Genomic DNA, 27,093 nt, shown 5'->3' on the forward strand with positions numbered 1-27,093 from the left:
GATCCAACAAATAGAACCTGAAGCAGTTTAGCACAGTACCAGAAGCTCTTGCCCACTTCTCCAATCTGTCCAGAAGGATGTTTTAGTCCTTAAACCATCAGAATCCTCTGTCGTCTTCCCTGTTAGAGATTTTCCCAGCTGTTTCCCTTCTCTTCTAAGCTTCATCTCCATTTTCCTTCCTGGGATCCAGGCATTCCTGTAATCCTTGGTGGTTCTCCAGTCTTTCTGAAGGTCAATCAAAGGTGTTTTTGGGCTGCTTTCCCACTCAGTTTTAGTCTAGTGCCTGACCATTTCCACAGGACATTTTTAACTCCAGATTCATTCAGGGGCTTCTCAACCCAACCTTATGTGTCGACACAGAGAAGACAACTGTGCATAATTGATGGTTTACAGATCTAGATGTAGTACCTTGGAGTTTGTTGCTTCTGTTTCTGGCTCTTTAAGAACTGACCACAGGTTCTCGATTGGGTAAAGATCTCAGGTATTTTTTGACTACAGGTCCAAAATTGACATGTTCTGATCTTTGATCTACTCCATTATTATTTCAACCTTCTGACCCTTAGCTCCGTCAGGCTGGGAAATTCGCAGATTGTCACCAAGCTGTTCCTGGATTGTTAGATAAGTTTCTCTTGGAGAACATTTGATCTCAGTCTTTATCCATGACAGAGTTTTTGGGCAGAGTTCTTCAGAGTTCTCCCTTGGAGGAGAAGCAACGCAGCACCAGGATGCTTCACTGTTGGCACCGTAATGGACTCATGGTAGCTCTCAACTTTTTTCTCCAAACAGTCAGAAGGAGGATTCATCAGAGAAAACAGTTTGATGCTCAACATCCTTCTTCTCCCTGAAGAATTTCAGTCTTTTCTTGATGAATTTCTTGAACAGAAGTTGGTTCTTTGCTGAACTTATAGTCCAGACATCTTCTCACTGTGGTTGCAGATGCACTTAAACCCACTTGCTGCTAGTCGTGAGCCAGCTCTGTACTGTTAGAGGAGATGCTAGAGTTTGTTGGACCCCTTGACCTTCTGAAGCTCCTTCTTTGAGCGGAACCTCCCAGCTTGTTCTTGCTGATCCTGAAACATTTTTTTAGCAGAAATATCCTAAGCAGCATTTTGCTGCATGTGAGGCTGTTTTCATGTTCAATTCAATTCAATTCAGTTTTATTTATATAGCTCCAATTCAACACATGTCATTTCAACTGATGAAAGACTCGATCAGCTTCCAGATTCCACTTAAACTGGGCCTTAGAAGACGTTAGTGCAGTCAGGGGAGCAGCTGTTTGGCTGTAATTGCGGATAAACCTCCGATAGAAATCTCTGGAGCTGTTTGCAAGAATCAGGAAGTGGCCAATCCAAGACGGCCTTGATCTTGTCCGGGTTGGAGCGAACCTGTCCACCCTCTAGAATAAATCCCAGGAATGTGTCTGAATCCTTATGAAACTCACATTTCTCTGCTTTGATGAATAGTCAGTTCTCCAAAAGATGTTGTAGAACTAAACGGACATGATGGCGATGTTCAGTGATGTCCTCAGAGAAGATAAGGATGTCATCTAAATGCACAAACACAAAAATGTTAAAAAAAATCTCTCAAAACGTCATTGACCAGCGCCTGGAATACTGCTGGCGCATTGCGGAGTCCAAAATGCATAACAAGCTACTCAAAGTGTGGTAAAGGCCTCTTAAATGCAGTTTTCCACTCGTCCCCCTTGCGAATACGGACGAGGTGATAAGCATTGCGTAAATCCAATTTGGTGAAAACAGTGGAACCATGTACTGGTTCAAAGGCAGAAGAGAGTAAAGGTAATGGATATTTATTTTTAACAGTTATTTCATTAAATCAATGGTAATCTATACAAGGACGTAATGATCCATCCTTTTTCCCAACAAGGAAAAAAACAGCAACAAGTGGAGAGGATGATGGACAGATGATACCAGCTGCCAGAGATTCAATTCAATTCAATTCAGTTTTATTTATATAGCTCCAATTCACAACACATGTCGTCTCAAGGTTCTTCACAACAGTCAGGTTCATACATTCCAATTAATCGTAACCATTGAACAGTTCAGTCAGATTCAGTAATTTATTCAAATTGGATAAAAAGTTTTTCTATCTAAGGAAACCCAGCAGATTGCATCCAGTCAGTGACTTGCAGCATTCACTCCTCCTGGATGAGCATGTAGAGACAGTGGACAGTCACTGGTGTTGACTTTGCAGCAATCCCTCATACTGAGCATGCATGTAGCGACAGTGGAGAGGAAAAACTCCCTTTTAACAGGAAGAAACCTCCATCAGAACCAGAACCAGGCTCAGTGTGAGCGGCCATCTGCCACGACCGACTGGAGGTTAGAGAGAACAGAGCAGAGACACAAAGAGAACAAAGAAGCACTGATCCAGGAGTACTTTCTATGGGAAGGAAAAGTAAATGTTAATGGATGTAGCTCCTTTAGTCGTTTCATCTAGAAAGAAAGAACAGATAAACTCTGAGCCAGTTTTCAAGGTTAGAGTCTGAAAGAGAGAACATAGAGTTAGTCACAGTAGAAGCTCAGTCAGTAGCCATGTCTAGGAGAGAGAAAGGGTTAAACACTAAAAGACAGGGCCATGTGGATCATCGGTAGAAGGTGAGCATTAAGTTGTTGCCAGCAGAAGCTCGGACGATTCCCCTCTCCAGAAAGGTGTCACTGGTAGACACAGAGTCAGGCCAGGTGTAGCTTCTAGGAAGAGAAAAGAGAGAACAAAGTTAAAAGCTGAAATAACAGCAAATAATGCAAAATTGGAGAGTAGTATGAGAATGTAGCGAAGAGGGTGAAAGTGGTCGTTATGTCCTCCAGTAGCCTAAGCCTATAGCAGCATAACTACACAGATAGTTTTTACAACAATGTCGTCTCAAGGAACCTCACAAAGGGTCCCACTGAGGGTCATTGTTATACTAAAAACCACAAGGATTGGGATACCTCTCTCTGTCAGACTGATTATAACCATTGGAAAAGAGAAGGGGTCATACAGGTAGCAGAAATGGAGGGTGTGGTTGGACCTCAACCATAACTGAGCCGGTTTAGGCTAAACCTGACTCCCCCTTACTCCAACCAACCAGCCTTCCTCCCTCCCTGATAAACTAAGCCACTCTAACTATAAGCTTTATGAAAAAGGAAAGTTTTAAGCCTAGCCTTAAAAGTAGACAGGGTGTCTGCCTCACGGACTAAAACTGGGAGCTGGTTCCACAGGAGAGGAGCCTGATAACTAAAGGATCTGCCTCCCATTCTACTTCTAGAGACTCTAGGAACCACCAGTAAACCTGCAGTCTGAGAACGAAGTGCTCTGTTAGGAACATATGGACCAATCAGATCTCTGATGTATGATGGAGCTAGATCATTAAGGGCTTTATATGTGAGGAGGAGAATTTTAAATTATATTCTGGATTTAACAGGGAGCCAATGAAGGGAAGCTAAAATAGGAGAAATATGATCTCTCTTTTTAATTTTCATCGGAACTCTTGCTGCAGCATTTTGAATCAGCTGAAGGCTTTTAACTGCATTTTGTGGACATCCTGATAGTAAAGAATTACAATAGTCCAGCCTTGAAGTAACAAATGCATGGACTAGTTTTTCAGCGTCATTCCTAGACAGGATATTTCTAATTTTGGCAATGTTCTGGAGATGAAAGAAGGAAATCCTAGAAACCTGTTTAATATGGGATTTAAATGACATGTCCTAGTCAAAGTTAACACCAAGGTTTTTTACTTTATTATCAGAGGTCAATTTAATACCATCCAGGTTAAGTGATTGACTAAGCAGTTTATTTTTTAAAGACTCCGGTCCAAAGACGACAACTTCTGTCTTGTCTGAATTTAGAAGCAAAACATTTAAAGTCATCCAAGTTTTTATGTCTTCAAGACATGCTTGTAGTCTATCTAACTGGTTGAGTTCATCAAGATTTATGGATAAGTAAAGCTGAGTATCATCAGCGTAACAGTGAAGATTTATCCTATGCTGCCTGATAATTTGACCTATTGGAAGCATATATATAGTAAAGAGAATTGGCCCAAGTACTGAGCCCTGTGGTACTCCACAATTAACCCTGGAGTTTAAAGATGATTTATCATTTACATGAACAAACTGGAATCTGTCAGACAGATAAGATTTAAACCAGCCTAGCGCTGTTCCCCTGATCCCTACAGCATATTCCAGCCTTTCTAAGAGAATATTATGGTCGACTGGATCAAATGCAGCACTGAGATCTAACAGAACCAGAACAGACACAAGTCCGTTATCTGAGGCCATAAGAATATCATTAGTGACTTTCAGCAGAGCTGTTTCAGTGCTATGATGAGCTCTGAAGCCTGACTGAAACTCTTCAAACAGTGGAGAGATAAATTTGACAGGATTTGAAATCCAAATAATCAGTTTTTGGTTCTGAATTTCTCTTGTTGTGTTCTTCCTCCTCCACAGCTGAGCAGCATGCCTCCTGATGCCCTCAGTGACTTCAGCTTCTCCAGACGGGGTCAGTTGATCATGAGCACTGTCAACCCATCCAGCCTCTCGACTCCGTCCGCCCTGTCACCCTCCTCCTCCATCCTGACCAATGGCTCGTCCTCATGCTTCCCTCAGGCTCCGCCCTCAACTGACTGGCTGCAGAAGTGGATTCTGACAGCAGCAAAGGTAGGCGGAGCCACAGCAAGCACACTGTGAGATAAAAAGCAAACCTCTGAACAGTTTTTGTATTTGCAGGGGCGTCACACTGAGCTGATGAGCCTGACCCGACCCGTTTCAGGTGGGCTGGGCTTCAGTGTGGTCGGTCTGAGCCCTACAGGAAGCAGCAGTCAGGGTGTCTTTGTCAAACACATCCAGCCAGGAGGAATCGCTCACAGGTGAACTCACACACCTGTAAATTCTCATCACAGTTAGTTCGGATCTAGAGGCTGAACCAGATATGTTCTGTCAGCTAAAGACCCTGAACAGGGTCAGAAAACACACATGCCTCTTTCCATTGGCGGCACCAACACCGCACGGCTCCGCTCCACTCTTATCACTCCACTCCAACTTATGGCGGAGGAACACACAAGGAGCAGGGAGGTGGAGAACATGAGGGTTCCCCTTATTGGAGGGCTGGGTCCGACCCCTCCTCCTCCGGCAGTCAAATACATTTTTTCAAATAAAGCTGGAGGGCACAGAGCAGAGAGAACCACAGAAATCAAGTGAGGTGGTTTATGTCCTGGTATGGAAGCTCATATGGGCTAAAACTAATTAACCTGCTGCTGTAGCCGCTCAATTTCTGTGTGCACGTTCAAATAAAACTCGTCTTTATTTGAACAATTAAATGTCTAAAGGACCCAGTCTTTAAACGGTTCTGAAAGGAGCGGAGGCAGGATTTCAGAATAAAAAATCTCTCTGCCATTCATGTGTTAAACACACGTTCATCAGCAGGAAGTGAACACATGAACTCAGACTGAATATCAGAGACTGGAACATATCTCCATGTTCAGACTTGGTCCTTCATCTTCTGCTGTGGTTCCTGTTTATTTAATTATCTGATTCACTGTTAAACCACAATAAATGTCTTTTAATTTAGAATATTACAGTTAATCAGCTTCTTATCTGGTTAAATTGTTTGCAAACTAAATGTTTTTATACTTTTGTTCATATAGAAGAACTTTTAGAGTACGTCCACAAAACAACGTTGGAATCATTACTGAATTTTGCTCATAACTTATCAATTAATCCTGATTAATGTTAATAGCTGCCCAACCGTACCCAACCCAACCCAACCCAACCCAATGAGACTGACCCAACCTATCAACCTCCAGACTCTGAGGTGTTCCTAAGCCAGCAGTTCCTCCTGCTGCTCCTCAGAAAGCGTCTTTCCAGTGGAATGTGTCCGAGACAAGAAGTTAACCAATATCTTCAGATTTCTACAAGCTGAGCCAGTGACCAAAGAGCAGCTCGGTGATGCTGTGGTTGTGTGGACTGTAGAACCAGGACACTAAACTTCCTGTCACACCGATCCCAGAGGATGTTCTGTCAGGTCTAGAAGTATCTCTTCGAGTCTCAGCCAGGCTCTGATGACGTTATCTGCTCTGAGGATCCTATCAGAAAGCAGCTGGACTTCTCTTGTTTCATCAAGAGGTTTCTCCTCTCATCCGGAAGGCCTTCTCGGTTCTGAACATGGGTTTGGATCAGACTTATAAATTGTAGCCAGATTGGACCCAAAAAAATGTCTCCTGTCTGAAACGTGATGAAGACCTGAGGTCTGGAAGTTCTACCCTCCCTGTTCATCATAGGAATCCTCTCTGCTGGTGGGATTCTCAGCATTCAGGACGAGTCAGACTTTTAAGCTTCTATTATATTTGTTGAGTTCTTCTGGCTTAGACGGATGTTCTGAAAGAGTTCTGTTGCAGGGATGGGCGTCTCCAGGAACGGGATCAGATCTTGGTGATAAACGGCAGCCCTCTGGAGCCGGGGATGAGCCATCAGCAGGCTCTGAGCCTCCTGCAGCATCCTGGACACACAGTGGAGCTGGTGGTGGCCCGGGATCCCCACTCTGAAGGAGGTCCAATCAGCACGGTAAGACTGCAGGAGCTTCTCCAGAGTTCTAACAGGTTTTCTGCTGCGATTGCTGCTCATGTGGTGGGATTCCCTCAGTTTTTGCTCTCCTTTAATGTGGGTTTTTCTGACCCACATCCTGGGAACCAGATCCAGCTGGTACAAGATCAGCATGTTTGGACACGTGAAACTCTTTCCCAGGAACATTTAGGGTCATTTTGACTGTTTGAAGGAACATTTCCAGCTAGACATGATTTTTAATAACAGAAATAAAACCGTTTTGCTTTAATTCATTTCTGTATATTTCACTGAACATTCCTATGAATAATATTATCACTACTAATAATAATCCCTTCTTTATTCTGTATCTATGTATTGATCTGTTTCTATCAGAATCAGCTTTATTGCCAAATTTGTTCAGACAAACAAGGAATTTGACTCCGGTCCACTTTGCTCTCAATAATAAAGAACATCTTTTTAAATGTACATATAAACAGTGACTTTCCAATAGAATATAATGTGAGATCAGTCCAATCATGCATGGTGTTGTTCTGGATCTCTGACTGTCAGGAGTTCAGTAGAGAAACAGTCTGGGGGAAGAAACTGTCTCTGTAGCGCCACCTGAAGGTCAAAGCCTAAACAGTTTATGTGCAGGGTGTGTGGGGTCTGCAGAGATTTTAGCAGCTCTTTTCTTGACCCTTGACCTGTATAAGTCCTGGATGGAGGGAAGGTCAGCTCTGATTATTCTCCCTGCAGACCTGATTATTCGTTGCAGTCTGGACCTGTCCTGTTTTGTGGATGAACCAAACCACACTGAGATGGATGAAGACAGGACAGACTGAATGATGGCAGTGGAGAAGATGACCAGCAGCTCCTGGGGAAGGTTGAACTTCTTGAGTTACTTCAGGAAGTACAGTCTCTGCTGGGCCTTCATTTGAACAGTGTCTGTGTGTGAAGACCATCTCACTAAATCTGTAATGAGATTTTTATCAGTCTCAGAGACTCTGCGTCTGATCTTTATTATCGGTCTGGATGAGGTGATTCCGAACGTTCTCATCTGTTTTATGAAAGGGAAAACTGCTCTAACCAGGAATGTTTGGTTTCTGTTCAGCAGCAGTTAAAATCTCAGCTCATCTTCTGTTTTTACAATAACCACAGAGAACATTATCATCTCTGGCAAGTTTAGACTGAAAGCAATGTTTTATTGACATTTTTCTTCTGGGAGAAATCATCCCACACTGACTCCAGACTTGGATGAGACAGAGAATCTGTGGAAAGAGTTAAAGATGGAGGTGATGGTCAGCAGGCCTTCAAAACTCTGAAGACTTTGTGCACTTTGCAAATAAATTGTCAAAAATATCAGAAACATCCTAAGGCTTTTCAGCAGTTATAAGAAATGTTTCATTGCCAAAAACTCAGTAAAGGCTTTTCTATTTACTGTTGTAAAGGGTGTGAATAAATATGGACTGCACTCTTTTAGTTACATATTTAAAACTAGATGAAAATTCAGGAATTTTGAAAAAAATATTCTTCAGATGCCATAATGTCTGTGTTTTCATCTGGGTCTTCCTCCATAAATCTAAAGTCAAATAAGGAAATATTTATTCTGGATTCAGTAGAGATGCTGCTGTGGTAGAAACATCTCAGGAGCTGGAATAAAAGAAAATCCTGAAAATAACACAAAAGCGTTTTTCACACGTCACGTAGTAGCTCAACAAATGTAGAAATATGACCTAAGCTGCATAAAGTACAAAGGCATATTTGTTTAACTGAATATTCAAGAGTTTAATTCATTCCGTTCCCTTAAATCCGGCCGTTTTGTCATTTCTGCCGCTTGTTGCTGGATTTTGATTGGCTTGTTGTGATTGGCTGTTTTTCATCAAATAAAATGCAGTATTTACAAGAAATACTTTGATTGGATGAAAAACACCTGTGATTTTTTTCCCCCTTCATTTCTGTTAATATGTCTACATAACAACGTTTTCATTACGAGCTCCGCGCACACGACATTAGCTGAAACATGAAAACGATGTAATTCTGCCGCCACACCACTAGTTGGCGGTACTTTCATGAAAATCAACCACTTCCTGCTTAGAAAACGGGGGAGAAAATGGGCAGTTTGTTGGAGAGTCAGCAGCAGGAAGTACTCTGCAACCTGCAATTGTTATTGTTGAGCTCTTCTTCTGTGGTTTTAAACTGGTTGGCAACCGATATGTTGTGTGCGTGCGCATGAATTTCTACTGATTTCAGTCTTACTATCATGAGCCAGGGCTTCCCCATACGAAAGATTCCAGTTTTCCCGTCTACACGACAACGGAGACCGGTGGGGGCATGGCACCCTGGCATTTTAATGACGGGAAAACGCTTGGTAGGTTCTCTCAGGGTACTCCTGCTTCCTCCCACTGTCCAAAACGGTAAATTTGGTTCTCTAAGTGATCCTTCAGTACCAGTGTGTGTGTGGTTGGTTGTCCTGGAGACCTAGACTGGAGACTGGTCCAGGGTGTAAACCACCTCTCGCCCAATGCCTGCTGGACATAGACACCTGCAAAGATAAGTGGGTATAGACTGTGGATGGAGGGTTCTAGACTCAGTGGTTTAGGATCAGAACTCTGATTAGTTTGGATGCAGAGAGATTTCACAGAATTTGAATCCTTAAATCTGAATTGTTATTGTAATTGTTGTTGGGAAGCAGCTGATTTATCCTAAAATAATGTTTTAAAGAAGCACCAAGATATTTTTAGGTAAAATTTCTCTGATCCTTACGGAGTATTAGGGTCACTTGGACAAAAGGATGGAAATAAGATGTTGGAGAAAAGGCAGAATGCTGGAAGTGCAGTGTTTGTTCACTGGATGTTTGTTTGCTAAAAGAGAATTTCTTCAGAAGTTGAAAGATGTAATAAAGTCAGGAGCTTATTTACACAAAGAATGGCTGGAGCAGATTTCTTGTTGATACTTTCTCTACTTTTTTCTTATCATTTCTACTTTAATCTTAAAACACATAAGCAACAAGTGACCCTCAAGCTCTGAGGTCTCAGTTAGAGGACATCGGTGCTTTAGACTAGTGTTTTTCCACCCTGGACCTCGAGCCCTGCTTGTTTTAGATGTTCTCCTGGTTCAGCACGCCTGGCTGATTACCAGGCTTTAGCTGAACACCAATCACCTGATTTAGGTGTGTTAAAGCAGAGAAGCATGCCTTGAGGACCAGGGTTGTAAAACACTGAACTAGACCATAAAACCTGGACCGTGTTTATTCCTCAGGTTTATGGTTCTGGATGAAACAGTTTGAAGTTCTGACCCTGAAGCACCAGCAGAAGATCCAAGTGTTTGCTAAAATCAGCTTTGTTGAAACATCAGTCCAAGTCACCCCCATCACTGCAGGTCACTTTGAGACCACACCTCTGCATCTCATCAGAGTGAGACCTCCTGTTTGTGAGGAGCTGTGAGGCTGCTGACATTGACCCGCATCCTTTTCCTGACCTCTTAGGAAATGAGGTTAGCGTTCTGCTCACAGTGGTGCTCCTGACAATCTGTGTTTAGCCTGAGAAGAGGCGCGATCGATGAATGTAGGATTTATTCTAGATCTTCTGATCAGGTCTTGAGTGGCTCAGCTTTTATCTTGGATTCCTGTAATATGTTGAAGCTGTCCGGATCAACAGTTCTCCAGGCACCCTGAAAGCTTATATGTTTTACATTGGACATCGGCTGCATTGCAACCCAGTTATGGATCAGAAACTCAGCTTGGTGGTGTTCTATGTCAGAACCCTAACCCTTAAATAGCAGCAGGCTCCAAATCTACCCTTCCAGTCTTGCTCTGAAACCAGACCCTAAAAGAGGAGCTGCCTGGCCTAAAATGGGTTCTCTGGGTGTTCTGAAGCTTAGGCTTTTTCACCTGATGATTGGTAGAAATGTCTTGCTTGGTGTGTTGTGTTGTCTGTCAAATAAACAGAACAAGTGGAGAACAAATAAAAAATCGTCTGGCCTAAACATTCTCTGAAAGACCTGAGCCTCATCCTTTAGCTCATCATCTTCTGAATTATCTGTTTTCAGATAACAGCTGTCTGGAATCACCTGTTGGAGCTAATTTCCTGTTTTCTGTTCAACTTTGCCAGCTTTGGTATTTTATATATGTTGAACACAATGAAATGGAAGCAGGTTGTCACTGTGTCAAATTGGGTTCTTTGTTGATGTCAGATTGAAGCAGCAAAGGTCAGCCTGTTCTCAGACCAGTTAGTGAGTACAGCTTCGTGGGAGCAGATCCACAGAGTGGAGTTCTGTTCTGGTGAACAACAGGTTCTGCTAAAACATCAAGAAAGAATGAGGGGCTCAGTTCAAAACCATTGAGCAACTTCTAGGTGTTTAAAATGGTTAAAAGTTTTAATGTAACACTTGATCTTCTCTTGAGTTCATGAGACGTTTGGTCCCTGAATATGTTGAATATGGAGGTGAATATGTTTTGTTCATCGGTTCCATAATTAGCAGCGAATGAACGCTAAACTGACTGGCTGAACTGAAACTTCATCTAATCTCACTAAATAATTATTATGTTGCAGGACAATGAAAGCAGGTTTCTGATTTTCTCTGTATGTTTGATCTGATGAAGATGATCCCTGAGAACATCGATGGTTCTCCACAGAGACGCTGATGAACACTGCAGACCGGGTCTGCACCAGGACCTGGAACCGGACTGTGTTATCAGCGTGATGACATTGTTTGGTTCTGACACCACAGAGTTGGTGAAGTTTTTAATGGACTGTGACTGAGGAGGAGTTTACAACCAACTTTTGGCTCAGGTTCATTTATTTTAAGGCTTCTTTAGGGTTCTGTTCTCTGTTTTTAAAACGACTATAAATGAATCCAAAACCTGGCCCATCCCACTCCATGCTGGGATAATATCCACTAAATAGACAGAAGCAGTAAAATCATCTGACAGTCACAGATTAATGGCTTCCTTTATGGGAGACTATTTTACAGCTGTTGGCACCGTAAGATGGGAGCAGAAGCAACGGATCGGCTGTGGCGGCCCGGTGGATCGGACACACTTGAAGCGGCTGCTGGAGCGCCGCTGTAAACCTTCGGGACAGAGTTGTGTTTTCCGGCCCACAGCATCCATTAAACATGACCTCAATCTGAACGGGACATGAATAAAACAACAGTAGGAGGGTCAGGGGCCCTGTATGCAGAATGTGGCCCGGATCCAGCTGGCCCACAGGAGGAGGAGAAGGAGGAAACCAAACAAGAGGGACAGTGTAATTCTGCGTGATAATGACCCAAATCATTATGGCTGAGGGAAACCTGTGATCTGCGGCACCCATTAACAATCCGGTTCTGCTCCCATCTGACTCCAGATCCTTTCTCCTGCTGATTTAAATGTCCATGTTCTCCCATCTATTTCTGGTCCTCTGTTGGACCCAGTCCAGTAGCTCAGCTCTGCTCACAGCGCTGGGTTAAACGTGTGCAGGAATCATTAAGTATCAACTTTCATCCTTTGAATCTGCTCCACACACTCTGCAGACTGTTCAGGAGGTTAGACTGTGTCTGTCAGGATCTTGTAGAACCTGTTCTTCGTGTAAACGGACATCATCTTCTTTGGTTCAGATCAGGAGATCTATGGAGATCAAATATCCTGCATCAGCACCTCTCCCTCTGAGGAGCTCTGAAATCTCCTGCATGCTGGTCCAGATTTAGGCTTCTGATTCGTTTCTGCAGCTGCTTGTTTTCTGTTTGTGTCAGAGGGACACCTCGGGTCAGCAGGGAGCACATCTGCTCTGAGTGAATCTGTTGTGATGTTTACCAACAGGGCGGTAGGACCTGGGTTTGCAAAGCTCCATCTGGATGAAGGACAAGACTTCTTGAACAATGCTGGTTGAGATGCACAGCTCCATGTTTGGAGAAAACCAAACTCAGCAGATCAGTGCAAATGCCTCATACCGACTGTCAGCACGGTGGTGGAGGGGTGATGGTTTGGGCTCAGACCTGAGTACCTAGCAGTGGACCATGAACAGTTTGTATCCAAACTGCTGTCATCTCCTCAAACTCTGTTTGGATTTAAGGTGGCTTTATCTGGTCATCTTGAGTTCTTGTTAGATGATCTCTGACCTGGAAAGCTGCTGAGGTGACTGAGGGCTCAGAACCATTCCCTTTAGTCCTATGTTGATGTAATGGATCCCATCCTGGGAAAACTGTGAACTTCTGTTGGGAAGCAAAGCATCCAGCTCCTCCCCTGGGGTTCCAGTTCATCAGATGGGAAGTTGTTTCTTCTGTGTTGGAATCAGCTGAAGGAAGGTTTGTTTCATTCGACGGAGGCAGAGCTGCTGTATCAGATCAGGGTTCTGATAGGAAACCATGGGCTCTTCATGAAAGCAGCCGGGTGTGTGTTCCTGTGTGTGCGGCTGAATAAGGACCATTTAGTTGTAAAGTGAGGACATTTTCATGGTCCTCCTTAGCTATTTTGCTAGGGGTTAGGTTTACGACTAAGATGTGAATTGAATTAAGGTCAGGGTCAGGAATGTTCTGGTAGGGTCAGGGTTAAGCCATAGAAAGGGTTGAAAATGAATGGAAGTCAATGAGAGTCAATGCAATGTCCTCACAACAAATAGTCAGACAGACGGGAGTGTGTGTTTACAGGCGTCTGCAGCAGCTGTAATTACCTGCTGAGCTCCACTTTAAACACTGTTTCACCTCGAGACAAATGACCAGCTGCTGCTCAGGTACAGCCAACCAGCAGACCAATCAGCTTGCTGTCAGGTGTCACAGTTAAACACAGCAGCCAGAATATTTACTCTTTAATAATCAAATGTGTCATCGCGGCCTGGTTCTGATGTGTAGAACTGCTGCTCTTAGAGTCGTACTGTCACTTATTCAGTGGTAGCTTTCTCAGTCCGGCAACTTTGCACCAGGAGACGTTTCACCTTAAATCCATCAGCCAATCAGTAACTTTTTGAAAACCTGAGCAGCTGGAGTGATGAGCTGACATGTCTCTCATCAAGGATCGCCCTCACCTTATCTGAGGTCCCAACCACTCCTGGATTTATGGCTTTTCATCAACTCTTGTGGAGCTGTTGCCCTGCTCCCACTCGCCTGGCTTCAACACATTTTCCAAAGAACATGAGATGCTGGAGAGGTTTCTGGATGGGCTGTAGGTTGTGAGAATGTTATGGCTGCCTCAGGTCCATAACAAAAACGGGACACAATGCCATAGGTAAAAGTGCAGAAAATAAACATTTATTCAAGGAAACCGACAATCAGGATAATATCAAACGATCGAGGCCCAGCAGCTCACTCACGTGCATCAGGTAGCATGGAGAAGACCAGCAGAGAAAGAAACCCCTTCTCTCTGCTTGAAGGAGAAAACAGACAGCTTATATACCCTGTGCTCCAGATCCACAGCAACCTGCACAGAGGAGTGGCAGAAGGGCAGACACACCGCAACACGCTAACCCAGCCCACAAGGCGTATGGCCGTAACAGAGTCAAACTACTCTGCAGCGCACAGCTCAGTTCTTGGTTCACTTCTTTGAGTATGTATATAAATGATTTGGCACATTCCTGTCCTGGTGCAGGTTTTCCTTGTATGCTGATGACACGGTTTTACATATCGCTGCAGGATTTCAGGATGTAACTTGGATGTTATTGCTGAACATTACATTGACCAAATTGATTATGATTAACCTCCATTTTCCTGACTCTTCTCTATCTTTCCCTTTATCACCATATCCACACCACCATCCCTGAGTTTAGCATTTCAGCTTCCAAAATAAACATCTGGAGTCACAGTTGAACGTGGCGTACGCAACAAAACAGGGCCTGAAACTGACGTACGTCACTTTCCATGTAAAGGTTCTGATTTATAAAAACCAACCTGACAGGAGACTGTGCGGTCCCTCACGTGAACTCTGACCCATGGGTACGCTCGTTTTAGAGACAGGAGAAACTGGCGACTCAGATGGAGAGGTGGGGAACTGAATCCACACTGCATCATGATTCCTGTCAAACATTCAGTTTCTCTCCGTATCAAAATGTAATCATAGATCTACGTCATCATAAACATTCAGAACCACAGAGTTATTTATGCTGGCGCTGGTGAACCAGAACTATACATCAGGACTTTCACATAAATGAATAAAGGACTAAACCAATTTTAATCTGACATGAAAGTCCTCAAAACATCTCATCAAAGTTTTCTCACCATCTCATTCCTCTCCCTGATGATCTCCAGGGTGATCAGGACCACAGATCAACCCAGAAGGTGTTTAGATGTTTACTGCTGTAAACATCTAAACACCGTGGAGACACTGGAGCATAATGCTGCATGATGGATGCATTGGAGCTGCTGGAAGACCTTGGAGATGGAAAATTAGGAGGGGTCACCAAGGTCTCCTGGTCCATGATGATGACTGGCTAATATGCTGATTTAGACTCCATAAAGCATTGCTCTTGGATCTATGTGCTGAACTGGGTCCAGTATTGGAGAGACCGACTCGCAGGGGCCACGTCATCCCTGTTCAGTTCCAGGTGTGAACCAGTCTGGGTTTCCTAGTAACCGGCTCTTACCAGCGTTAATTGGCTGACAGATCTGTGTTTAACATCATCAACAGTTAAAGAACTCTCTGCCTGAAGACACTTTCAGGAACAACATGATTCTGTGAAATGATCCAGAGGTCTGGGATATCACAGCCAGCACTGAGCGCAGTAATAATATGCAACTGAGTATTTCATCCAAGCAGTCTGTTAATGTTTAACACATAGAGATTACAGCTGAAACATTGTGCAGCTCCAGTTTTGTATGTAGCTGGTCAGGACACTGGATCAGGACAGAACAGCTGTCTTGGTATTGGAGTTCTATTAGAGGATGGTGACCAGATTTTTGATTAAGAGTAATGAGGTAAATCTGAAGATGATTACCGTTGAGGGATCAACATGTAGACCTTCTTACCTGCAGATCTAAAACTGAACTTAGATTACAACTGAAGCAGCTTGTTAAGACCAGCTATGCAGTCATGGGTGGTCGCCACCATTAGATGTTCTGTTTTATTACTTTGTTTGGTGTTGTTGGGTCTTAATGGGTGTGATGTTCTGTTTTAATTTTAAATGGATCTGTATAAATATTTGGTCACAGAATCACAGTGTCATTATATGCAATGCTGCAATTACAGAGTAGCTCTATACTATCTTTTAAACCTTGGTTACCAATAATGTACCTGGCCTCTTGGACAGACTTTCACTGTCCTCCAGGACTGTCCCCCAGTGAAAGGCACTGGGAAATATGGATCCCATGATGGGAGGAAAAATGGGTTTATCAAAATCGGTACTGTAAGGATTATGATTATTGATTAATTAATATTTATCTAGAATTATAATTTACAATCATAATTTGAGAAACATTAATTTCTTAACCAAAAATCTTTACTTACCAATTGAGGTCAGAGATGTCTTCTGGTGTTGTAGTTATGGCTCAAGGCCCTTGATAATTACAATTATTGAATTATCAGTAATAATTGATAACTATTACTAGATGTCACTGTTTAATCAACCGTTTCACCGAAACGTTGGGGAACTTTGACCTTATTTTGACAGACAAATCATTCTTGCTCAAAATAAACACAAATGCTTTCTCTTTATCTACGTGAATATTTATTAAATCAACAGCCCTGATGCACCTCGCTATTCTGATTAAATAATCTTCACCTAATCAAGCATGCAAAGTTCTACACAAAAGGGGTAAAATAATAACTAAACAAGATAAAACAGCATTGAGTGTGTATGAAAATCAAACCATCAGTTATGGCAAAATAAGAAGAAATATGGTGTTGAACGGAGCTTTGGGAGCGGACTCCACCAGGCTCCAGTCATAAAACCCCCAACGTTGTAAGCTTAGTGCACACACAGGGTTATAAACTTTTCGGCGGCAACCAGTGAAAACACGAGGGTGAAGACAAAATAAATGGTGGGTTTCCACCATGAGATTCTAGTAGTCCAATTTTACAGTGCACCTGCGCTCAGGTTTTCACACAGTAAAACACAACTTCAATTCAAAAATTCTTTATTAATCCCAAAGGGAAATTAAATGTTGTTGTAGCTCATATTATGAAGGTTTCTTCAAAGAGTCGTTGTAGATGCTGATGGCTGTGGGCAGGAAGGATCTCCTGTAGCTCTCCATCTTATAGCAGATCTGAAGAAGCCTCTGACTGAAGACACTCTGTTGTTGTAGGACAGTCTCATGAAGAGGATGCTCAGGGTTCTCCATAATGTTCTTCATTTTATGAAGGATCCGTCTTTCCACAATGATCTCCAGAGGTTCCAGAGGAGTCCCCAGAACAGAACCAGCCTTCTTTATCAGCTTGTTGAGCTTTTTTAAGTCCCTGATTCTGATGCTGCTTCCCCAGCAGATGATGGTAGAAGAGATCAGACTTTCCACAACAGACTTATAGAAGATATGCAGCATCTTGCTGCAAACACTGAAGGACCTAAGCTTCCTCAAGAAGTACAGTCTGCTCTGTCCCTTCTTGTAGATGGCTTCACAGTTGCATCTCCACTCTAGTCTGTTGTCCAGGTGAACACCGAGGTATTTATACTCCTCCACCACCTCCACTTCTTCTCCCATGATAGAAATAGTTTTTGACTTATTCCTGTTTCTCTTAAAATCTACAATCATCTCCTTTGTTTTAGTCACATTCAAGATGAGATGATTGTTTCCACACCATGCCACAAAGAGGTCCACCACCTTCCTGTACTCAGCTTCTTCTCCATCTCTGATCCACCCCACGACTGCAGAATCATCCGAGTATTTCTGCAGATGACAGGAGTCTGTCTTGTACTGGAAGTCTGAGGTGTACAGAGTGAAAAGGAATGGTGAGAGTACCGTCCCCTGTGGTGCTCCTGTGCTGCTGACTACCTGGTTAGACTCACAACCCTTCAGTCTTACAAACTGTGGTCTGTTTGTCAGGTAGTCTTTGATCCAGGAGATTGTTGAGGCCTCCACCTGAGTCTTCTGGAGTTTCTGACAAAGCAAATCAGGTTGGATTGTATTAAATGTTCTGGAGAAACCAAAGAACATGATCCTCACAGTGCTGCTGGCTTTGTCCAGATGACAGTGGGTTTGTTGAAGCAGGTGTATGATGGCATCTTCAACTCCAACTCCACAGCGATAAGCTAACTGAAGGAGGTCCTGATGGTTTACTGTTTGCTTACTCAGGTGGGCCAACAGGAGTCTCTCTAGGACCTTCATGATGTGAGATGTCAGGGCAACAGGTTATTTTTTTGGATCAAGTAAAGAACTTTTGAGTTCAGGAGGTTCCTGGAGGAGCAGGTTTGTAAATCTGTTTGGTCTGAAGCAGACGACGCCTCTCCTCTCCAACATAACGACCACCTTGAGTTTTCTTTGGTACCGGAACAAGACAGGAGGTCTTCCACAACACCGGAACCTTCTTCTGGGCCAGGCTAAGGTTGAAGAGGTGCTGCAGAATCCCACAGAGCTGCTCTGCACAGACCTTCAGGACTCTAGGGCTGACATGATCTGGACCTGCAGCCTTATTCCGATTCAGTCTCTCCAGTTGCATCTTCACCTGACTTCTTGAGACACACAGGTGGAAGGGGGAAGCAAAGGAAGCATCAGCATCTTCTGATATGGTTGAAGGCAAACATGTAGAAGAAGAAGGGTCTAGGGCTGAGGTGGAAGATAAAACATTTGAGGTCTTACTGGACAGCTGTGGGTCCTGTGGGTCAAAGGAGGGTGAGATGTCTGTTTGGCTGTGAGCAGGAGAGGAGGATGCAAAGCTTGTTTCTGAACTGAACCTATTGAAGAATGTGTTCAGTTCATTGGCTCTGTCCAGACCTCCATCAGTCTGATCATCCTTCTGCTTGAAGCCTGTGATCTTCTTCATCCCTGTCCACACATCTCTGATATTGTTTTGCTGGAGCTTGCTCTCCAGCTTCTTCTTATACACCTCCTTGCTGTCTCTTATCTTGACTTTAAGTTGCTTCTGTAAACTCCTCAATAATTCTCTGTCTCCCTCTCTGAAGGCTCTTTTTTTCTTGTTAAGCAGGTCCTTCAGGTCACTGGTGATCCAAGGTTTGTTATTGGGGAAGCATCTCACGGTTCTGGTGGGGATGATGTTATCCACACAGAAGTTTATATAGTCGGTTACACACTCAGTCATGGCATTGATGTCTTCTCCATGTGGCTGGCACAGTGCGTCCCAGTCTGTAGCCTCAAAGCAACCTTGCAGAGCTTCTTCAGCTTCCTGTGACCATTTTCTCACAGTCCTCTTTATTACAGGTTGCCTCTGAACAAGGGGCTTACAGGTCCTTCTCAAAATATTAGCATATTGTGATAAAGTTCATTATTTTCCATAATGTAATGATGAAAATTTAACATTCATATATTTTAGATTCATTGCACACTAACTGAAATATTTCAGGTCTTTTATTGTCTTAATACGGATGATTTTGGCATACAGCTCATGAAAACCCAAAATTCCTATCTCACAAAATTAGCATATTTCATCCGACCAATAAAAGAAAAGTGTTTTTAATACAAAAAACGTCAACCTTCAAATAATCATGTACAGTTATGCACTCAATACTTGGTCGGGAATCCTTTGGCAGAAATGACTGCTTCAATGCGGCGTGGCATGGAGGCAATCAGCCTGTGGAACTGCTGAGGTCTTATGGAGGCCCAGGATGCTTCGATAGCGGCCTTTAGCTCATCCAGAGTGTTGGGTCTTGAGTCTCTCAACGTTCTCTTCACAATATCCCACAGATTCTCTATGGGGTTCAGGCCAGGAGAGTTGGCAGGCCAATTGAGCACAGTGATACCATGGTCAGTAAACCATTTACCAGTGGTTTTAGCACTGTGAGCAGGTGCCAGGTCGTGCTGAAAAATGAAATCTTCATCTTCATAAAGCTTTTCAGCAGATGGAAGCATGAAGTGCTCCAAAATCTCCTGATAGCTAGCTGCATTGACCCTGCCCTTGATAAAACACAGTGGACCAACACCAGCAGCTGACACGGCACCCCAGACCATCACTGACTGTGGGTACTTGACACTGGACTTCTGGCATTTTGGCATTTCCTTCTCCCCAGTCTTCCTCCAGACTCTGGCACCTTGATTTCCGAATGACATGCAGAATTTGCTTTCATCTGAAAAAAGTACTTTGGACCACTGAGCAACAGTCCAGTGCTGCTTCTCTGTAGCCCAGGTCAGGCGCTTCTGCCGCTGTTTCTGGTCCAAAAGTGGCTTGACCTGGGGAATGCGGCACCTGTAGCCCATTTCCTGCACACGCCTGTGCACGGTGGCTCTGGATGTTTCTACTCCAGACTCAGTCCACTGCTTCCGCAGGTCCCCCAAGGTCTGGAATCGGCCCTTCTCCACAATCTTCCTCAGGGTCCGGTCACCTCTTCTCGTTTTGCAGCGTTTTCTGCCACACTTTTTCCTTCCCACAGACTTCCCACTGAGGTGCCTTGATACAGCACTCTGGGAACAGCCTATTCGTTCAGAAATTTCTTTCTGTGTCTTACCCTCTTGCTTGAGGGTGTCAATAGTGGCCTTCTGGACAGCAGTCAGGTCGGCAGTCTTACCCATGATTGGGGTTTTGAGTGATGAACCAGGCTGGGAGTTTTAAAGGCCTCAGGAATCTTTTGCAGGTGTTTAGAGTTAACTCGTTGATTCAGATGATTAGGTTCATAGCTCGTTTAGAGACCCTTTTAATGATATGTTAATTTTGTGAGATAGGAATTTTGGGTTTTCATGAGCTGTATGCCAAAATCATCCGTATTAAGACAATAAAAGACCTGAAATATTTCAGTTAGTGTGCAATGAATCTAAAATATATGAATGTTAAATTTTCATCATGACATTATGGAAAATAATGAACTTTATCACAATATGCTAATATTTTGAGAAGGACCTGTATATTTCGAGCAGAGAAAAACAAGATTGTGATCTGATTTGCCTAGCGGAGGTCTTGCTGTAGAGATGTATGAGTCCTTGACATTTGCATAAAACAAATCCAATGTTTTGTTTTCTCTGGTAGAGCAGCTGACAAACTGTTGAAACGTTGGAAGTGTAGCAGAGAGTGAAGCATGGTTAAAATCACCAGAAATTGCCACAAAAGCATTGGGGTTTTGTGTCTGTAGCTTAGCAACAACTGAGCTGATGGCATCACATGCAGTGTCGGCAACAGCGGAAGGTGGAACGTAAACTGTTACCAAAATAACACTGGTGAACTCTCTGGGTAAATAATATGGACGAAAACTTACTGCCAACAGTTCAATATCTGGACTGCAGAGATGACACTTCACAGTAACATGTCCTGGATTACACCATCTGTTGTTCACAAGTACTGCTAGTCCACCTCCTTTACATTTGCTGCTCCTCTTTAAATCTGTGTCTGCTCGTATGGTTAAAAAGACCGGCAGAGAGACGCTGGAGTCGGGGATATGATCCTACAGCCATGTCTCAGTATTCTCTGGAGCAGAGGTAGGGAAGGAAAGAGAGGGGGGGAGTTGCTGTGCCTCCGCATTTAACTCCAAGAAGCGGTCGGCGTCGTCCTTGGCCTCCTTTGGCACAAAGGAACAATACGACGGACCATCAACAGTCGACTGGAACAAAAACAAGGATAACAATTCCGTCTCCTTGAAACCACCGTGGGGTTTTTTGTCACGTGTTGAATTCACGTCTTCGATCGGTAAAGTGAAGTTTCTGGCCTTCCTATGCCAGGAACTTCTTTCGTGAATTTCTCTTCTTGTTGGCCAACAGGGGGGAATGAACAAAAGTCCACGTGAGATTTTCTTCTCCAGAGTCATGCGCTTCAGTTACCAGATACCGGTCCGGTTTCCAGCGTGAAAGCGAGGATTAGAGAGACCTCACATCACTATATAGTCCACTGTGACATCAGAGCTGCGACGCCCCCTTCCTATCAGCCGCGATTCATGGTGGGAGTTGTTGTAGCAGACTATCCTGGGGTACAAAATGGCCGATGACGCCGGAAGGCATAGCGGCGTACAAATGGTCCAACAGTACCACCATCACTGTAGAATAAATATCACAATGTCATGATTTTCGCTATAATTTTAAACCCTGTTAAATATCCTTATTTTTTTGTCCGCTTTTAGGAATTTAAATTGGTGAGTCATTTTAAACATCTTGGTTGCACAGTGGCTCAGTTGGTTGCTTTGCAGCAAGAGGGTCTTATGTTCACATCCTGGCCGGGGGTGTTTCTACATGGAGTTTGCATGTTCTCTCTGTGCATGCGTGGATTTTCTCTGGGTACTCCGGCTTTCTCCCACAGTCCAAAAACGTGACTGTTAGGTCAACAGTAACCTGTAAGTTGCCCTTATTTATGAGTGTTAATCTCCATGGCTGTATGTCCTGTGTGTCTCTGTGTTGCCCTGTGATGGACTGGTGATCTGTCCTGGGTGGACCCGCCTCTCAGCCAATAACTGCTGGAGATGGGTACCAAACGTCCTGCGACCCTCCAAGGACAAGTTGGTATAGACATGGGTGGATGGCATTAAACATAAGACACACTGGGTGAAGTTGATTTATCAGTCAGGATAAAATTAATTTTTGTTAAGGTCAAAGGTGTGGCACCTTACCTCAAGGTTTGCTCCTTCATCTGTTTCTTTTCTCCTTAGTTTCAGCCATAATTACCCAACCAGTCAATAAATATCTTTAAAAAATCCAGCAGATATGAGTTCATATTCCTGGATTTATATGAGTAATGTTAGAATAGTGCTGATGAAATCCTGAGTTAATATCTACAATAGGATAACCTCGGTCATGTTGTGGATCCTCTGCTGATGTCTGCAGCTATTTGTTTTTGTGCTGCAGGGTCAGTGGGGTCATGTGGAGGAGATCGAGCTTTCCAACGATGGATCTGGTCTGGGCTTTGGAATCGTGGGCGGGAAGAAGAGTGGAGTGGTGGTCCGAACGCTGATCCCGAACAGCGTAGCGGACAGGGTAAGTCACAGTCAGCTGGGGAATTTGTGCTACAGCTTTCTTTTAATTTCTCTTCCTAACTCATAAATTATTTAATTGAAACTTCCTGGCTTGAAACTAAAACATAATTTCAGAAAAGTTAAAGTTAAAACGTTTTCTTAAGAAAACATGAAGTAATTTTGTATCCGCTTGTTTTTTGATTGGGTCAACTCGCTTTGACCAATCAGGACGGCCGCCTCCGCACAGGTGACCACATCCTCCGCATTGGGTCGACTCCCACTGTCGGCCTCACCAGCGACCAGGTTGTCAAGGTGCTGCAGGCCTGCGGCAGTCACGTGACCATGCTGATCGCCAGGGACCTCCGAGGACAAAAGTCAGCCGCCCTGGATGGACCACTGCCTCCTGACTCCGCCCCCATTGCTAAATTACCTCCGCCACTTCCTGACTCCGCCCCCATAACATCTTTACCTTCTGGGCCTCCTGTAGTCCCGCCCCAGCATCGGCTCAGCAAGACGGTTGGTGTCAATTTGTATTGTCGTTGTAACGACATGATTCTGTTTGACCAGGTCTATTCAGAATTCTGGTTTATCGTTTCAGCCCAATCTGGAGGGATACGAGATCCACGAGGTTTCTCTCACCAAGAAGGACGGCCAGAGCCTTGGCATTTCCATCATCGGCTTCAACCCGCTGATGAGCCAAGGTAGGGAGGGCGGAGTCTAAAGCTCACTCACAGGAAATCACATGATGCAGAGGACAGACAAACTCCACCCACACTGAGATTTAATAATCTTAGCAAGGATAAACCAAGATAAGTACAGATAATGTGGGCTCAACAGAATAATTTCAGCCTAAAATAATTAAGCTAGGGTAATTTAAACTAAGCTGAAACAAACGGAGATAAGACGACATAGATTAAGGTCCTCTATTCAGCTCAATGTTGAGCTTTAACCTGTAAAGTGGATAGACATTCCTCTGTAGTAACCTCTAACACCGCCAGAGGTTTCTCCGCTGCAGCCTCTAAGACGTTCTTCTGCTGGCTGCATGGCTCATGGTGCATTCATGGACTGTTGTTTTTTTACACTGTGATAATGATTTATTTTATTGAACCCCATAGAATAAAACATTTTTGGAGTCAGAAAGCTGTTTTTACAATATTCCGTAAATCAACTATTACAGCAGTTTACACAAAAAAACATAATCAGCTTGCATGATTTCTGTTAAAATATTTATTAAAGAGACAATATTGGCCGGCCTATGCTGCACTATTAGAGACGTGGTACTGAGAGTCTGAGGAACCGGTCACTGGACTGTGTCTGGGGACCAGTAGATTGATTGTTTGGATAAATCTGTGTAAAAACTGGCAAACTGGTGAGAGATGTTTATTTAAATAAAATGAATAAATTCATATAAACGATGACTGCTGTGGTGTTCCTGTCTTAGATGCAGTGGGTGTGTTTGTGAAACACGTGGTTCCTGGCAGTGCCGCGGACCAGAGCGGAAACATCCGGGTCCATGACCGACTCCTTGCTGTGAGTTCCTGATTGTTTCTGTAGCTCTGACACAGATTGATACCACTCACCCAGAACCACGTCCATTTAATGTGTTCATTCACACCTTTTCATTCTTTCAGTACAAGGATTCTGACTTTTGGAAAGAAATCCTGTGAAATACAGAGAAAACTGCTGCTCCATTTGGGATCTCTGTGACAGTTTAAAGATAAAACAGATTAGAGAAGATGTTTGTGGTGATTGTCCTCATTGGATTGTTAGAATGAAGTGTCTGAAGGTGTTAATATGTAACGGTTAAGTTCTGTTGATGCTGCAGCTATTTTAAGGAGACCAGAACATCTGAATGTGGATTTTATTAAATGTTTTCCATGTCTTCATTCTTCTCCATCTTGTCTCCCCTGACCAGCTGGATGACATCAGTCTCCATGGTCTGACCAACCAGGAGGTTCTGGAAGTGATGAAGCAGACGGGTCAGACTGTGGTTCTGACTCTGGTCCGAAAGAAAGCCAGGGGCCTGGAGAGATCCCTGGATAAAGGTAGGGAGACAGATGGAGAGAAGGTTGATTCGCATGAGGAAATCTGTGGTTCTGAAGGTTCTTTTTATAGAGGTGATGGATCTGAATCCTACAGAAAAAAAGGAATAACAAGATTAGCTCCATGTTAGCTGTTCTTCAACCTTTCATGTGATTTTTACTGAACTCAAAGCAGAGTGCATTGAAGAAGATGCCGGCGATGCGTTTGTAGACTGAAAAAGGTGGGAACTCTTAGTTCTGATGCATTTAATGAATAGAGAAGAATCAGTGATTTCAGTGTTTGACCTTAAGATCACAATCCGAGCGAAGGTCAACTCTTACAATGATGAATGTCATTGTATGTCGATATGGAAGCAAATCGTTACCATATTTCAAATGAAAAAGCATTTTCAGAAATACTTTTTCATTTTAAGAATGTGGCTGCATTGTTTGACCCATAAATAAAATTAGTAATCAATCATCCTATTTGCATTTTCTTCTTCATGACTGCACATTTTATGCCATAATCAAAAAGAAAACAAAGCAGACATTGCTTTTTCGTTTTCGTGATCTGCCCGCAAAGTACTGCCCAGAACTCGAAAACGAAAAAACATTCCGAGCTGCGGGCGCAGAAGAGTGACGTCAGCAGCCGCTCTTCCTCAGCTCCCTGCTGACCGAGCTACCCATCTTGTTCGGTAGGGGGCGCTGTGGACGTCTGCATTGCATTACATTGCAAACGTGCCGAGAAGTTGATTGCATTGCAGCAGGGCCGAGCTCAATTTGTGGCAGTGGCAGGAAGAACTGGTAGTTCTGGTGGCAGGAAGAACTGGTAGTTCTGGTGGCAGGAAGAACTGGTAGTTCTGGTGGCAGACTGTGGCGGAGCTGCCACCGGAACCGCCACAGCCTGCTGCAGGGGATTCCGCGAGGATGCCAGAAGGTGCCAGACCGGCCGTAAAAACTTGCCAATGCGGTTGCCGCTGTTTTTGTGGAAGCTGATGCTGATTATCGGCAAATGGGATTATTGTTATAGCCTGTTACCTTTAAATAATGATTTCATTATTGATTATTATTTAATAAACAGCTTTAGACCCATAACATAAGGTGATTGTAGTTACTTGACATGGAAAATAAATAGCACTATATGATGTGTGACGTGTTGAAAGGATGATGAAGATTTATTGCACAAACAGCCGGTTTATTATAGATCAAGAGTGGCTATTCTGAAATGTCACTCACAGAAAATTATAAATAAATGCTTAAAAACACGCTGGATGTCTCAGCCCATGAGCCTGCCACCAGAACTACCAGTTCTTCCTGCCACCAGAACTACCAGTTCTTCCTGCCACCAGAACTACCAGTTCTTCCTGCCACCAGAACTACCAGTTCTTCCTGCCACCAGAACTACCAGTTCTTCCTGCCACTTCCACAAATTAAGCTCGGTCCTGCTGCAATTCAATCAATTTCTCGGCATGTTTGCAATGTAATGCAATGCAGACGTGCACAGCGCCCCCTACCGAACAAGATGGGTAGCTCGGTCAGCAGGGAGCTGAGGAACAGCTCCCTGCTGACGTCACTATTCTGCGCCCGCAGCTCGGAATGCTTTTTCATTTTCTAGTTCTGGGCAGGACTTTGAGGGCAGACCACGAAAACGAAAAAGCAATGTCTGCTTTGTTTTCTTTTTGATTATGGCATAAAATGTGCAGTCATGAAGAAGAAAATACAAATAGGATGATTGATTACTAATTTTATTTATGGGTCAAATAATGCAGCCACATTCTTAAAATGAAAAAGCATTTCTGGAAATGCTTTTTCATTTGAAATATGGTAACGATTTGCTTCCATATATCGACGCCTCTGATCTGAGAAAAATCTAGATTTATTATGTTTTCTATGAATGGTACTGGTTGTTACAGTTACCATGGTTACGGGTAGGGATGCAGAAACATAGCAACAGGACATCCACTCTGAGAAGACTCGTACTGTTGTCTTTGTCTCATCATTTTGTTCATCTCCTCCTGGGAGATGAAATAGTTCATCTCCCAGGAGGAACCATTTGATCTGACCAGACCTGGTCTGGATGGATTCTGATCCAGATGCAGATCAGTGATGAGCTCATAAATTATTTGATTGAAACAGTTTTCATCCTGATCCACCACTGCTGTCATCAATGACCATGATGTGATCATCAGAATGAACAGTGCTCCTCTGTGAAGCTCTGTTCGCCCCTCTCAAACGGTTCCTCTTGGACAAGTGGAACTTATTGGACTTAGCGGTTCTTCCTCTCAGACAGATTAAGATGACAAATTTGTTTACAACTGGGTGTAATTTTCCCAAACTTTTCAGACCGTTCTTCTTCTCTCTGCCTCTGCAGTGTCTGCAGAGATTAATTTGTTGGGTTCAGGGTCATTTTTTCTGTGCAGCACTGGGCTGGCTGCCTGCTCCGGTCGGCCTCCGGGCCACAGAGAAACTGGCTGAGGAGGAGGAGGAGGAGGAGGAGGAGAAGGAGAAGAGCTCGGCTCGGCTCTTATCTTCACCACACGTCCTTCAGTTTCATTACGGAGAAAACACAGAAACTAAAAACACTTCCTCTGCTTCTGTTATCTA

General features: G+C 43.6%; 1 protein-coding gene across 1 annotated transcript in view; it reads left to right on the forward strand.

Moving 5' to 3' along the window:
* The window catches only part of LOC124873844 (inaD-like protein), a 120,722-nt gene that overhangs the window by 6,310 nt on the left and 87,319 nt on the right, over window positions 1-27,093 (forward strand). The window contains exons 4-11 of the mRNA XM_047374849.1: window positions 4,443-4,652; window positions 4,722-4,861; window positions 6,389-6,554; window positions 22,362-22,490; window positions 22,697-22,984; window positions 23,067-23,169; window positions 23,910-23,998; window positions 24,384-24,513. Coding sequence (XP_047230805.1) covers window positions 4,443-4,652; window positions 4,722-4,861; window positions 6,389-6,554; window positions 22,362-22,490; window positions 22,697-22,984; window positions 23,067-23,169; window positions 23,910-23,998; window positions 24,384-24,513 — 1,255 coding nt within the window. The remainder of the gene's footprint in view (window positions 1-4,442; window positions 4,653-4,721; window positions 4,862-6,388; window positions 6,555-22,361; window positions 22,491-22,696; window positions 22,985-23,066; window positions 23,170-23,909; window positions 23,999-24,383; window positions 24,514-27,093) is intronic.

This window comes from Girardinichthys multiradiatus, chromosome 9 (assembly GCF_021462225.1).
Source record: "Girardinichthys multiradiatus isolate DD_20200921_A chromosome 9, DD_fGirMul_XY1, whole genome shotgun sequence".
Classification (NCBI taxonomy): domain Eukaryota; kingdom Metazoa; phylum Chordata; class Actinopteri; order Cyprinodontiformes; family Goodeidae; genus Girardinichthys; species Girardinichthys multiradiatus.